The sequence below is a fragment of the Danaus plexippus genome, chromosome 20, assembly GCF_018135715.1.
Source record: "Danaus plexippus chromosome 20, MEX_DaPlex, whole genome shotgun sequence".
NCBI lineage: Eukaryota > Metazoa > Arthropoda > Insecta > Lepidoptera > Nymphalidae > Danaus > Danaus plexippus.
Window position 1 is genome coordinate 2,309,637 of NC_083550.1, and position 14,828 is coordinate 2,324,464.

Sequence of the window (14,828 nt, forward strand, 5' to 3'; positions counted from 1 at the left end):
AAATGTTTGTAAAATGCGATTTTTTTAATGTGTAGCTATAGATATTATTATTGTTTTATTTTGACCACTTTGTTATACACATATATATACTACTATGTGTGTGTACTATTCTGTAGTATATATGTTATTGCTAAGCTTTGCTACGACATACTTCAATCCCTACAAACTGTTTATAATATAAGTAGTTATAGACGCGTAGTAAATTCTATGAGAATAACACTAAAATACGTAGAAAGGCAACTAGTTTACAGGTTCCTCGAGTGTATCTATGTACACTGTGTTATTAAACTCGTTAATAGCGCTAAATAATTACAATTCACACAAACGTATGCGGTGACGTAGAATGTGCTAAAACACAATCAAAATAGTGTAACGTTAAATATAAATACTTTTCGTTTCGTTTGAGAATATCGCTGTTAAAAAAAAGGTTATTTAAAACAATTTTACAAGAGGAATAACAAAGATTGGTTAACAATTGCAAAAGAAGGAATCGTTAATGTGTGCAAATCCATCATTCTGTTAACATTTTAAGTGTGGACCGCTAATTCAAATTGTCTCTATACTTTTTGTTCTAAGGCCTCAAAAAAAACACGTAATGGGAGTGCCATTATCGCCACAAAGTTGTGACACACAGAAAGACATACGATAAAAGAACTGTGTTTAGCTTATAAAAGAATACGATTTATTTAATTTTAATATTTTTCCTTAGGAAACATTGAGATATAAATAATATATCAGTGTGATTTAAACGTTATTTATATAATATATTAAACATATGTATTTACACACACTTATTATTTAAGTGTAAAATATTATTTCGGAAGGTGTACCACAGCTTTTTCGTAGATAGAGTATAAGTCGAAAGATTTGTATTAAAAATGACTTGCATTTGTGGTAACCTTAAAACATTTTAGAGCCATTCCAAAATTACATTATATTTTGTTTTTAACATGACGGATACAAACATAAAATCGTAATTTGTTCTTTATATTTTGTACGTCCTTTTATAAAAGAGAATCAAAATCAATCAATAACCTTGAAATCTATTGTTAAGACATACATGATAACACAATAATAGATACCTAACGAGTACAAAACAAAAATCGTAAACAGAACTTATACAATTCGCTATCCCTATCCCTATCCGTATCCCTGTCCCAATGCGGATGGGATGAAGAATGTCATTAATTCCATCCCGTTGCTATCCATTAATCAAACACTGACATATGACGACGGCACGTGGTAAGCCGGTCCGCAGGTTTGTACAGTCGGGGAGAAAACGCTTAATATTTATGACAAAATAAATTATTTAAATGAAATGTATTATATTATGATTAATCTATCATATAATGTGAACGGGTGTCGCTTGTAATAAAAATATCTTTCCTATTTTATGTAATAATAAATAGTTTTTAAATAGTCTATAGTTGGTAGGAAATTATTAACTCTATGAACGCTGTGGGCTTGAAAAAATTTATTTTGAAAAAGTTATAGACATAAATCGCTATCTCTTAAAATAAACGAATGAGTTTAATTCGTTTTTCTTTCAATTTTTAATAACAAACACAACGCTCTCACAAAAAGCTCGTTTTGTCACCGTCCATGTTACTATTATCTCTGTCACCGCTATACAAACGCTATTATTTCTTTCTATGTAAATATATTATTAAAATCGTAAAATAATATCAAACATAATATCATATCAAAGTGAACACTGCCCATGCGGTGAATTCTTGATTATTTATGTACATTATGCCTTATAATATTTATATAAAAAAAATATATAAAATATATTTTCTATTGGACAGTACATTTCCGAGTTGCATCATATCTCAGTGTGACATCCAGCCGACAGGATAGCGGTGTTTTGACATGGATATGTTCATACAGAGGCTTTAATTAAGCCATTGTCACATGATTCAGTCATTATTCTGATATAACTATCACTCACATCGAGAAATTTAGATTATATTAAGTACAAACTGTTATATTATTATTATATTTTTGTATACACTAAAGGTTTTAATCTTAACTGCAGTAACATAGACATGATCTCAAAGTGAAGTGGAACCGAAGTAAAAGATATCAATGAAACATTTAGTTATTATCTTTAATCTCATATTGTGATATAGAAAAATCATCAAAGCTTAAAGAAGAATACAATTTTTTTTTTCTTATTTTTCGTCACTGTTCTGTTTTTTGCTGTCATTATTGTGATATACTTCCTATGAACAAAAATATGAGGTTGTTCATTAAAGATAATTCTAACACATACTAAGTCTTGTTGTATCGTAAGTTGACTTACCATACGTACAAAAAATGTTAAGGAAATGTAACGATTTATATTAATACAATGAAATGTAGCCGGATTTATGTGGTTCAATATCAGGACCTTGACTGAAGCCGGCGCTATTAGAATAACAAGATATTTGACCCATTCTATTATTTGCATATCGAAATAAGTAGGTGTGTCGTAGGTGACTTTAAATATATATTTAATTGGATCCTCCTAACTCTTATTGTCTTCGTGTCTACAACGGATAGATAAAGATTCCTCTATAAAAACAAAATTAATTATAATTTAAAATATGACCAAAATTGTTTGCTCATTTGGGTATTGAAATAATGAGAACAAAAACGCCTTTGTAATAGATATCGAAGGTAGGTATAATATCCTGGCAATGCTATGGACAATGCTTATATATTTTACGTATGGACTATTAAAGCTCACTTCGTGAACATTTCTTAGCTTTAAAGGTCCTACTCACCAAAATGAAGGGTAGTCAAACTTTAATGATTATGTTCTTAAAAGAAACAGTATGCGATTTTAAAATCTCTAAATATCTTGAAATGGGTCTTCTGTATATGCATTATATGGGAGTACTTTCAAGTGTTAGATAAGCAATTTACAATAAAAATACATTTTAACACTTCTATACCCTTGCGGTAAATAACATGTTATATATGTATATTTAATTATAAATTTTACAATCATATAGCTCATACAAATATGGAATAGTAAGCTTTCGAATATACTTCCAACAATTATATGAATATTTTGTGACACAATTATTTGAATATAATTTAAAACACATGTTACATAAGTAATGAACACGTAGTTAATTCACTTTATTGTATTCATATACTGGAATATATTAAATCAAATCGTTGGCTATATAATACATTGCGGATTCTTCTTAATAATTTATAACACGAGATCGTCTAACGCCGCCATGTATAATAAACAATATTGTATCGTTCCCACGAGAGCTGTTAGTAATAAATAATCAGGATCCAATAACATTGACTACATTAAATCAAGTTCCTGTATTCGGTGTGTCTGTACTTTAATATCTATGTGATATATTGAAAGATCTCAGATATAGTAACTAGATATAAGATATAATAGAATTGTATTGCGAACAACAGCCGTAGTCAGGAAAATGGACAAAACACTATATTCTGATTTCAACTACAACCTACGTGCGTTTGTGGGTTTTATTTTATTTACCACAACAACAGATCTGATCTTAACATGAGTGGTGTCAAAGTAATGCATTTTGTTCTGTTAAAATTGATCTATAGAAGTGTTATATTTAAACTTTTCGATCGTTTATAAGGCGTTTCATACTGAGTGATAAAATAAAACACTTAATTCAACATCCTAAATTTTTCTCAAATTTACGTCTACCTCACATCACATACACAACTCGTATAGACAATAATAATCTTAGCCACTTTGAATGGATAGGCTTCGACAATAGAGCTACTATATATACAATGTACTCACAAGAAAATATGTGATCATTATATGATACTGCAGTAATTTTAATTTAAACAAGCGACCTTGGGCAGATGAGTAATTTATATATTAACCTTTAGCTAATAATGTCAGTCTTTACGTGTTACAATGGAAACAATGCCACAAAATGATTCAACAATAATGTTACTTTTTGTACCCCACCATTGTGAACGAATGGTTATATAAGTAAAATTTTATAAAGAAATAACTTTAAATAAGTTATATTATTCAGAGATATAGATATGGTCTGAATGAAGTTCATATATGAATAAAGGAATGGTCTTCTACGTTCAATTCCATTATATCATTCACTCATGAACATATGTTGTTTTTTTTTATCCTCATTTGTAATACACTTCCTATCACTAATCCAAGGTCAGTTTTAGCTTGAAGGATCCAAATAAAGCTCTGCCCATATCTCTTGACTGTATTAAATCGAATTTGTTTGTTGATATCACTTCAAGTCACGGTCGAATCAACGAAACTTATTGCAAGTTGTACGTACAATGTATTTCTAGTTGAAAACTTCATAAAAAAACATGCAATATTTTTTCTTACAAGCACAACGAACATAAATCTCACACTTTAGATATTTTCCATATATTATGCTAATAGGCTTTCAGATGGCTAAGAGGTTATATCACGTTTTATTTTACTTTTATTTGATAGATATAAATAATTTTATATTATCACTAAGATAGTAATTTTATTTAAAGCATTTCTAATATAATCGTAAAAGCTGGTGTTAATGACAGTTTTATTTATACAACAATTCCATTAGCAGATCATAAAGCAATTGAATAATACTGATTTATATCTACGATACCTGTGTGGTCCACCGTACATTCATCGAGATCGCCCGCTCAAAAATAAACATTAAACAAAAGATTTATTTCAATTACACATAATGAGCGTGAAAAACAATTATAAGGCCGTGGCTGAGGATCGGAGACAGACGTAAACAATACGGTTACACATAATACGCTTTCATATCAGGAAAGATAATTTTAACTACTATTATATACAAATACTAATATTAATAGATTCAATAGGAAGGTTTATTTTTTTGAAGAAATTCCGTATAATCTAAATGGTATTCACTTGTACGATACATAGATAAGCAGAAAAGAAATTTAAAAACCTTTAATAATATTAAAAAATATTACTCAGACAGTCGCTAGTTTGTGGGAGGACTGTGTACATTTAATTTTAATCTTCGTTTAACTGCTAGACTTCTGTCAGGGCTCGCGAATAATGAGAGTCGGGTGTTTTATCGCTGACGATATCGATTCATGAGCCTGGATACGGCCTGTTAATATATATTGGGTATAAACACAATAATAATGATTTAGATAACATCAGACCAATCTTTATATTCCATTTATATAGGATCGTAGAAGTGTAATTATATTTTTTTCTAATATTATTAATACGGTGAGTATATTGTTGTGTATATGTACGGCCATACTTCGAGGTCATATAAGCTTAAAGCTGTGGTGGTGTGAGACCGTGTCGTCGTAATTAGTGCATGCAAATGTGTTGCTAATGACTGTACATTGTGATAGCGTTCGTTGACCCCTGTGCATTTCTTGTTATCAATACATGATGTTACTCGCTGCTGAATCTAGTTGCTTTTAGAATCATCTTAGTAAAACAAATTCTTAATATATTATATAGAGAGATTTTACTTAGTACAGATAAAATTTTTATTAATTTTGTTATTACTTATACGAATCCATTAAGGTATCGGTTCAATACAAACGGATAATTATATATTTATTACGAAAATATTGTTAATTTAATTAGTTTGCCATTTTCAAAATTATAATTTGATTACATATTCACTGTTTTAACCATTCGTAATATCAATAATACAAGATCATCGGTTTGTAAACATGATTACAATAAAATATCTTAACAAAATGGCAGACGAAGGTTAATTGGTCGCTAATAACTCGGCTGGCTCAGTGTCAAATACTCTTTAGTTACTAATGCAAATATACTTGTTTGTTTGTTCAGAACATGGCAGATGTGCATACTGAATACGTTTAAGTTAAATCAAATCACTGTATGTCTTGTACAGAACATGATTTGCTGGATGTGTTATGTCTTTTAAAAGATCAATATAATTTTAGTTCATGAATCATATGTATTAAAATATTTCTCTAACAAAGGTTGATATGCTTTTAAGATAATCGTACGAAATCATGTTTGTTTCAAAATACACGATATGCATACATATAATATGTTTATTCTTTTGCGCTTGAAAGTTATAATTTAAAAAATAACCAAGTTGACATTCAATCATGAAGTTTCAGAAACGTTCTTATGCATTTTTATATAACTTAAAAGTTGGAGAGGAAACAAAATTTTAGATATAAATGTCGTAATATTAGTAGGCAGGTAAAACTCACTTAGAAGTCTTAGCAATAATTTTTTCAAGATCGTTAGTTTATTTACAATAAATCTAACTTTATATTAAATTAGCTGTCCATCTCATGTTTTTTATAATATAACTTAGAATTTGAATGAAAAATCTAACATGTATAATGGGGCGCCATCAAAATCTGACAAAATAAATAGCGTACACAAAGAAAGATCTCACTTATTACTGTGTACTGTATGAGACGTTCAAAGATTGCTTGCTCGGGGCCCCGTTTAGCGCACTTTCCTAGCCTATTGTTAGGAAAGTCTATCATAATCAGCTCTTTATAGAATGTGAAACAAGTATCGCACTTACATGGACACTTATATATTACACTTTTAGGACATAACCGGATAATATATATACATTTAAATGTGTTTTAAAAAAAAAAGTTGAACTAATAAAGTGACAACTAAAGTCTGGTCAACATGCCAATTATGGGACGGACCTCACTTGAGACCATTACTCAGATAGGTTAATTTAAAATATGTATTGATTGAAACAAAAATTGCTTCACCACAATAAAAACACCCTTTATATAAGAATGTTAAGGGTGTGTTTACATGAAATTTGAATTTCCAACGTTTGATATCGTATACGGTAAAGCCTTGTGCTGTATCGAGCTGATATGGCTGTGGTTTCCATACATGGTCTTCGACTATGGAACAAGTTACGAGATTTAGGTATTTTTTTAGGTAGATGTAAAATCAATATTTCTGGTTTCTATATAAAATGATATATATTATTGTTTTTTTTTTTTACAGATCGTCTCCTTTTAATAAATATATAAACTGTTCAGGGTTAATCTCGTCTTGTCTATTTTTAAAAAAATAAAAATTTTTTGTTAAATTTACCGTATCTTTGAAGTTTATCCACATGGTAGGTTCAGTATCAAAGTAATTCGGAATTTAAAAAAAAAAAACTAAGCCAGCATTAACTATCGTTATTTATCATTTTAGACAGACAGACATGTTCAATGTTGTGAAAAAAAAACCTTTATATCTGCTATCAGCAGATGGCAACTTTTAAGTAAATATTTAAAGTTCCTCTATCCATGATGTTTTATGTTATCCAAATCATCTGAACACATTGTTTTGACTAAATAGCCCACCTTTTCGAAGCAGAAGCAGAATTTATCATCCTTAGAAGCAGATACGGCAATACATTCGCAATTCCGTTAAAAATGTATATATTGGAAACATTAAAAACATCTAATCTATCAAATAATCTAATAGCAACGCTATAATATTAGAAAAAAACAAAACATTAAATCATAATACAATAAGAAACACAAACTATTAATCTTGGACCAATCCACAGGTCGATATTAGAAAATTGCCTAAATTATTGAGCGCTTTTGTACCGGCTCGCAGCGTGGGAAAACAGGCGGAGTTTTCACGTTAACTGGCAACCACTAAGTAAGCCTATTAGCTATCTTGAATATGATTGAGCCATTTCATTTTCACCTTAATGGAAATTGTTATAGAATATCAAATATTCCAACACTCTCGTTGACGGATAATAACTACTCTACTTCACCGATCCACAAGAGCTGACTTTCAATAATAGAAAGAGCTTTACAGCAGTAAAATCCTAGCCATAAATAAATAAAGGAAAAAACAATTTCAAATATGCAAGGGATCGCGTGCACAATTTTATTAACTAATAAGGGATTGCAGTACGCATGCGGCTCTTTATACTGATTGATCCCGTATTGGCTTTTTCTCTCCGTGGGAATTATGAGCGCAAAAACGACCATTACGTCGGTATGTCTGGAATTATTTAATATGTATGCAACCAGTAATATTAGTTGATTTCTAGTTATGACTCAGATAACTTTTGTATTGTTGTTTATTGTTCTGAGTTTACGTGACACAACAATATAATTACGGTTATCTTATTTTCGACATTGAATATTTAATTTGAAGTTTGTGTTTTATAATACATTTTGTAAACATCGTTTGAAATCTAGTCTTTTATTTTTTTTTATTTTAGCTTTTTATAACTTTTAATCATAATACAATTATGGGTTCTCGAAGAATAATCTGCGGTAGTACACAATACTTGCCCCGTAGTTCGTTCGAGTACAAGAATTAAGACTCAAATATATTCTATTATGTGGGTAGATATTAATAAATTATTTTACTCGTATACCATAATTTTATTTGAAAAAAGAATGAAAGAAAGAAAATGAAGCTCTATATAATATGTTATATCAGTAAAATATAACAAAACTACTGTTTTAGTCAGACAAACGTTCCAAAATTATCTGAATGGAAATTAAAATTTTATCGTCGATTACAAAAATATACAAAATCGGGATCAAAAGCCGACGTTAGTTTTTTTAAAGGGCATAATGACATTCGTAGACGATACAACTAAGACGTATCTAACCTTAAGCAACCAGCTATCATGTTTAAATCCTTTTTTTTTCCACATCCTATCATCATACGGAATGAATATATAATTTAACGAATAATATTAAAAAAAAAGTTTTCTTAACAAAGCACATTGTAGTCACTTAACATTTAGTTTCATAAGAAATCAACAAATATACTATAAATAAAGAATAAACATAACCCTTGTCTTATGCGTGCAGTTTACAAAAATTACACCCTAAATGGTGTACTGGACTTGAAGCATTTATCATAATTTTCAAAGATTACCTTCACTTGTCATGTTTGTTCGAATTCACTTATAAACAAACAAATTATGCGTAATAAATTTAAATGGGATTCATTATTTTCGTACATTTAACAAAGCAATGACGATAAATTTGTAACAAACTATCACAGTGACTACCTTATAAAATATAAAAACATTGCTGAAGTTTTATTTGACATAATATAAATAAAACTATCACTAAATAAAAATAAACTCAGAGAAATAACTCAGCCCAAACTAAAAATATACATCGTTACTATACTTCAGTTCCACGCGTTATATACGTAGTTACGTGCAATCAAACGTAATTTTTACGTTTGTCCTTGGTACATTTAGTTACATGTACAACTCAATCAACATATATTGAACAATTTTATATACATTGACCTTAAAACAATTGCTCTTTCACGTTATTTCAACTTCAATCAATAACGAAGGTTAATTTTAATGTTTGTTATAAGAAATCATGTGATTCAGTTGTTATAATTTATAGTTATCACAATCGTTGTTCTAATGAAATAAAACGCAATCAAATATTCATAATTTCATTTGCGCAATTTGAAATAAAATAAAGAAACAATTACAGAGTATTTTCATTTTATTGATTTCTGAAATTACATTTCCCGAACATAAACAAATCTTATGGTTACTAGTTAGTTATCATTGAAAATAGAACAAGCACATTTTCAAGACTTTGAGACTCAAATATTTTACTTATTAAAGTCTTTAAAAAATTTAAATATAAAACCTTATTACTTCTCATATGTGTATATATAAATATTAAAAAAAAAATTAACGCAATAAAATAATCTTTATGCGTTGATCAGTTTGAATACAACGTATTATAAAGTAATAATTGATTGATTGCAATTATTACCAGCAATTACACCGTGACCTCTGGCTGATACATCGTTTAATTCATTTTGCCTGTACTATAATTTATTAAATAAAAAATTAAATACAATTAAAGGATTTTATTCAGCACATATTTGAAGAACATTGGTTTGAAATAACATATTTTTTTAACGATATTTCGAAGCTCAAACATCTAACTATGCCAGAGACCGTGCAAAGTGGAGGAGTTTAAGCAGGAAGGCAGACCCTGGCTAAAGCCGGGATAATTGCCAGGAAGAAGACAATTTTGGAGCTTAAACATATTAATGGATATATGTAAAATTTATACTACATTAATTACATTTTATGGTCCTCTAGTGTAGTATCATACATAGAATTTTATCTTTCATTACCTTTTAATATTTTTAATTTCTATGGCCTCGTAGCTTTTTATTGCTATGTATTAAGGGCGTCTATGATTTTTCAAAAGTATTGAAATGGTTGTAGTCTTGACGTATGTATGTATTTGCCACACTGAGTTTGTGATAGGTATATCTCATGGAACACATGGATGGAGGAATACTTCAATAAAAAGCTGACCTGTTATCTAAGCTACTATTGACAAAATTTCTTTCAGTGATCCTTATATTAAGAGATTTCACGAATTTCTTCCTTGCCTTCTCTTGGGCACAATTACAGCAAAGTTGTCATATAGTCGTTTGACGTTCAACACCATCGTTTTTTTTCTATTATTACCGGTAATCTTAGAATTAATTGATATGATTAATCTAGTATAAATAAGCGAGCAAATGAGTACAATTGATTACATTTTATTTGTGTTTTAATCTTTATATTATTTATTTACAAAGTTAATTTTGTTAATTATATGAGGTGGCGACCGGAGGTTCCAGGAAAACTACGAAACACACTTATATGTATATAATAAAAAATTACATATTAAAACTTATAACCTATACCTAAGACTACATGATTGCCCCGATGTTAGGACAGCAATGCCATTCCATAGCTTGTGTGGTATCAGGAATCTTCTGGTTCACACGGCTTGGTGTTCGTTCCGCGGAGTCAGCGGCGTCACTTGTTATATGATATTTTATCCATACAACGATGTTGCCCCGACGATGTTCATTTATTCTATAATATGTAGCGCGTACGTAACATGTTAGAAAATATTTAATCATTCAACAATATAAATAAACCACTACCTATACGCTGCTAAATAAACTTAAATACTAAAGAAAAATATATAAATATTCATTAATAAAAACATATTTCAAAAATTATTACCCAACTTATCAGCTTAACGTCATAAAAACGTCCGAATTGATATAATGGTTTCACATCAAAAACAATATAAATATTAAATAAATCTAGTCGTAAATGATAAACCTGTCGAAATCACTGTACAGGCCGTAACGAATTTTTATATCGATAAATATAATCGGATATCGATAAACTGATCGCTTGAGATTTTAAAGAACCCACAAATTGAATGTTTAAAATTTTCGACACTAGCGTTCTGTTAAGTGTATTATTACCGTTAAGTTAAAATCAAGTTTTATATATAATACCATTAATATTTTGCATCTTTTTATAGTTATAATTAATGGTTAGTAATTTATGTTAAATAATTAAGTAATGTGACTAGTTGATGAGCAGTAAAATTTTACTATAGAGAGACGATGTATATTTTTTTTTATATTCTTTATGGTGTTGATAGTTTTGCTTATTTTACATTTCATTTTAGATATCATCGATTTTTATATCGATTTTTATATACTTAAAAGTGCTGCTGGAGATTTTTGAACTACTAGAAGGTATTGAGAATTAGAAGAAAAACCGATCGTTGAAATGAACTAAGATTTTCGGATACACTTTTTTATTTTGTTAAAACTACGAATTCCCAGCGTTTCAGTTACTTCACAGCAATCGTGATCACGGGCAGGCGAAATGAAAATTTTCATCTTAAAATCTTAGTTTTATTTAAAATGTTGGTTTTAACAGACTATTACGATATTGGTTCTGTAACTTGTTACTCAGGATGCTTAAAATATAAAGATTTCTTATTTTAATTTCATATTAATTCAGTAGTATATTATCTTTATAACTTTAGATTTGAATATCTATTATCTTTATAACGTGAATTTTAGTTGCAGTTCAATGGTACGGCAACAATTTGCAAACTTAATTAACCGCATTCCAATTTGTTGAAGCAATACTATTTTAGTAAACACACGTCATTATGAAGTTAACACTTTTATAGGAACCGGTATTGGATCGGTAAAAATGAAATACATCTGACAGCGGCAATCATAGTGATGTGCTAGTGCCTGTTTGTAACGACTTAATGGCTGTATAAATACAAATAATAGCTTTAAGACGTATTTTAGTGACCTATATCTGTTCGTAAATTAAAATGTATGAAAATAAACGAAATTAACATTCACTAATTAGGTACGAATAAAAATTACAGACAACCTTGTATTTCTCATTATCGAATAAAGTCCTTTACTAGAAAAATTATACAACTTCAACTAACATTTCGAAATCTAAACTGAAAAAATTCTCATTTATCCTTTCTCTATTATATTATACATATAAAAAAAAAAAATGATTTTAGTAAGAGAATTGTTAACATGTATGAATTATTTGATCGATTGAATGAAAAGCATACTTTAAAAAAATCCTAACAGAACTGGTATAGGTACTATTATGGTAAAAAGTGTTCAAAAATATATAGTAAGATACATAACTTTATAACATTTTCTCGCAGGTTCGACCAAGGCAAATCCACGAAAGGCGCGAGCAAGCTTCGACGCGACCTGATCAATGCGGAGATCGCCAACCTTCGGGATCTCCTGCCTCTGCCTCCCTCCACTCGCCAGAGGCTCTCGCAGTTGCAGCTAATGGCGCTGGTCTGCGTCTACGTAAGAAAATCCAACTATTTTCAGCAAGGTATGTACATTTGAATAGGTTCTATATTGAGATCTAAGACTTTCGCGAGTATTATATAATATTATCGGATTACTAAGCGTTATTTAAAACTACACACTCCAGACGTTTCCTTTGATGCAAAGTAACAGAAACGTCGGGAGTATGTAGTTTTCAAATATTAAAATATCACGTAGTAATCCGAAAATATTAGTTACATTTAAGGTACTATATTTATAAAAAAATTTTTAGGAATCATTATTATTATAGAAATTTGATTCTGGTTTTATGTAAAAAATACTAGATGTCTTTATATATATTATCTATATTTATTTCTTGATTTTTAAACTTTTAAACATGTTTTTAATTTGTGGCAGCCGGAGACTAGCTTATGATCGTAACATTTTATTGTTATTATAAAACTATCAATAACATCTGTAACTAGTAGCTATAGATAGTTTCGGCTTATTATATCAATTTACTGAAAAAAACTGTGTTAAATATAACTACCAACAAAGATATACTTACGATACATTTACAAGTAATCCTTCCAAGAATCTTCAACATATTAAATGCGTAAGACCTGTGAGTGTTTCGTTCAGTTTCTTTAGTGTATATTGGAAGAGATAAATTACACCTGTGATGTACAGCTGTGGCTATTAAATATACAGCTGTCTACAGCATTTACAGCACTTGTAATTTACCGATGATACCCAATAGTTCGACACGATATATTAAAAGGGCAGAGTTTAAACCAGCATTAGAACTTATCAGGGCGATCAACGTTCAGACTGTGTTCTTGAGAAATAATGTTGTTTTACATACTAATAAATAAATATTTTACGCAACACATCATTACTTTGTTATCAAATAATTAGCTATCAATTAAATATAAATAGGAACGTAATTATTTAATGTTTATTTTTATACGGTAATTTCACGAGTACCTATCACGGAACAAAAATTCCGTCACACTTGGATTCTCAATGGTTGGAATTAAGTATAAAATATAAATATACGTAAATTGTGAACGCAAGGTCTGACAGACGTTGACAGCCCTCAGCCGTGGAGATTAATTTATTCACGGTTTGTTAGAGCAACTGGGATTTAATATCACGAGAGTATTCAAAGGTTATAGATATCAAATGTACATTATATATTGTGTGTAGTATGTATAGTACAGGGGTTGGTTTAGGTCTGAGAGCGAATGACCTTTTCAATAGTTTCGTTGTAGCAACAAAACGGGTGTTCATGGAAAGTTATATGGTTTCCAGTCAATCAATCAAATGCATATATCTTGTCAGAGGACAAATATTCGTTTAATAATGAATAAAATTAAAAATTTCAAATTATATTTCTTTGTCATTTACTTTATTCGTTTTATCTTTTTTCTCATAATATATGTTGTTATTTCTTTAACTTTCGAATATTTCGATATAAATTTACAAAGATGTTATAAATACGAGTAAGTATTCATTTTCTGGTTACAACGGAACAAGAAACGCTAGTGAAAAGAGAATAAAACAGTCGCTTAGTTCCGCAGTTGGTAAATATAATTTATTTAAAAAGCTTTTCATCTCAATAACACAAACCAAACTCCTCCAAGCTATTAAATAATAACTATACCTTTCTAACTTGCTCGATTAACCATCAGTTAGTGTTTCCTTCAAGCTCAATTTAGCGGATTCTGGCAAGGTCGTATTACACCAAAAACGATACACACGCCATAAAAATACAGCCTTGAACCGAACAAACCGAAAATCGATAATTACATAACGAAATCGATGTTCTCACGATACGGAACACAGTTATCCTTATTGAGATAAACAATGGTTGCGGTTTTGATAGGAAAATTAGAGAAAATTAGCGAGTTGCAGCGGCTACTGTCTGATGGTTATTGGCATTAATGGTGCCCGCCGGGAATCGAACCTGGGAGAGCGGTGTCACGCCCGCACCGCACGTCTCTGACCGGCGGGAGTTCGTATTGGTGAGGAGGATACCAGCATTGAACCAAGATATTAAAATGTATATCATTTTATTAAATGACGTTTATAGGAAGTCATAATATGGAGCCCTAAATGTTAGTTTGTTAAAATAACAAACAGTTCTTAATTAGTAATTAAATTTAATTGATATCTTTACAAAATAGACCTG

At 29.7% G+C, this 14,828-nt stretch overlaps 1 protein-coding gene across 2 annotated transcripts in view; it reads left to right on the forward strand.

Moving 5' to 3' along the window:
* The window catches only part of LOC116773860 (PAS domain-containing protein cky-1), a 68,870-nt gene that overhangs the window by 9,067 nt on the left and 44,975 nt on the right, over positions 1-14,828 (forward strand). For both annotated transcript variants that reach the window (XM_061523832.1, XM_061523833.1), the window contains one exon: positions 12,517-12,698. In XM_061523832.1, coding sequence (XP_061379816.1) covers positions 12,517-12,698 — 182 coding nt within the window. The remainder of the gene's footprint in view (positions 1-12,516; positions 12,699-14,828) is intronic.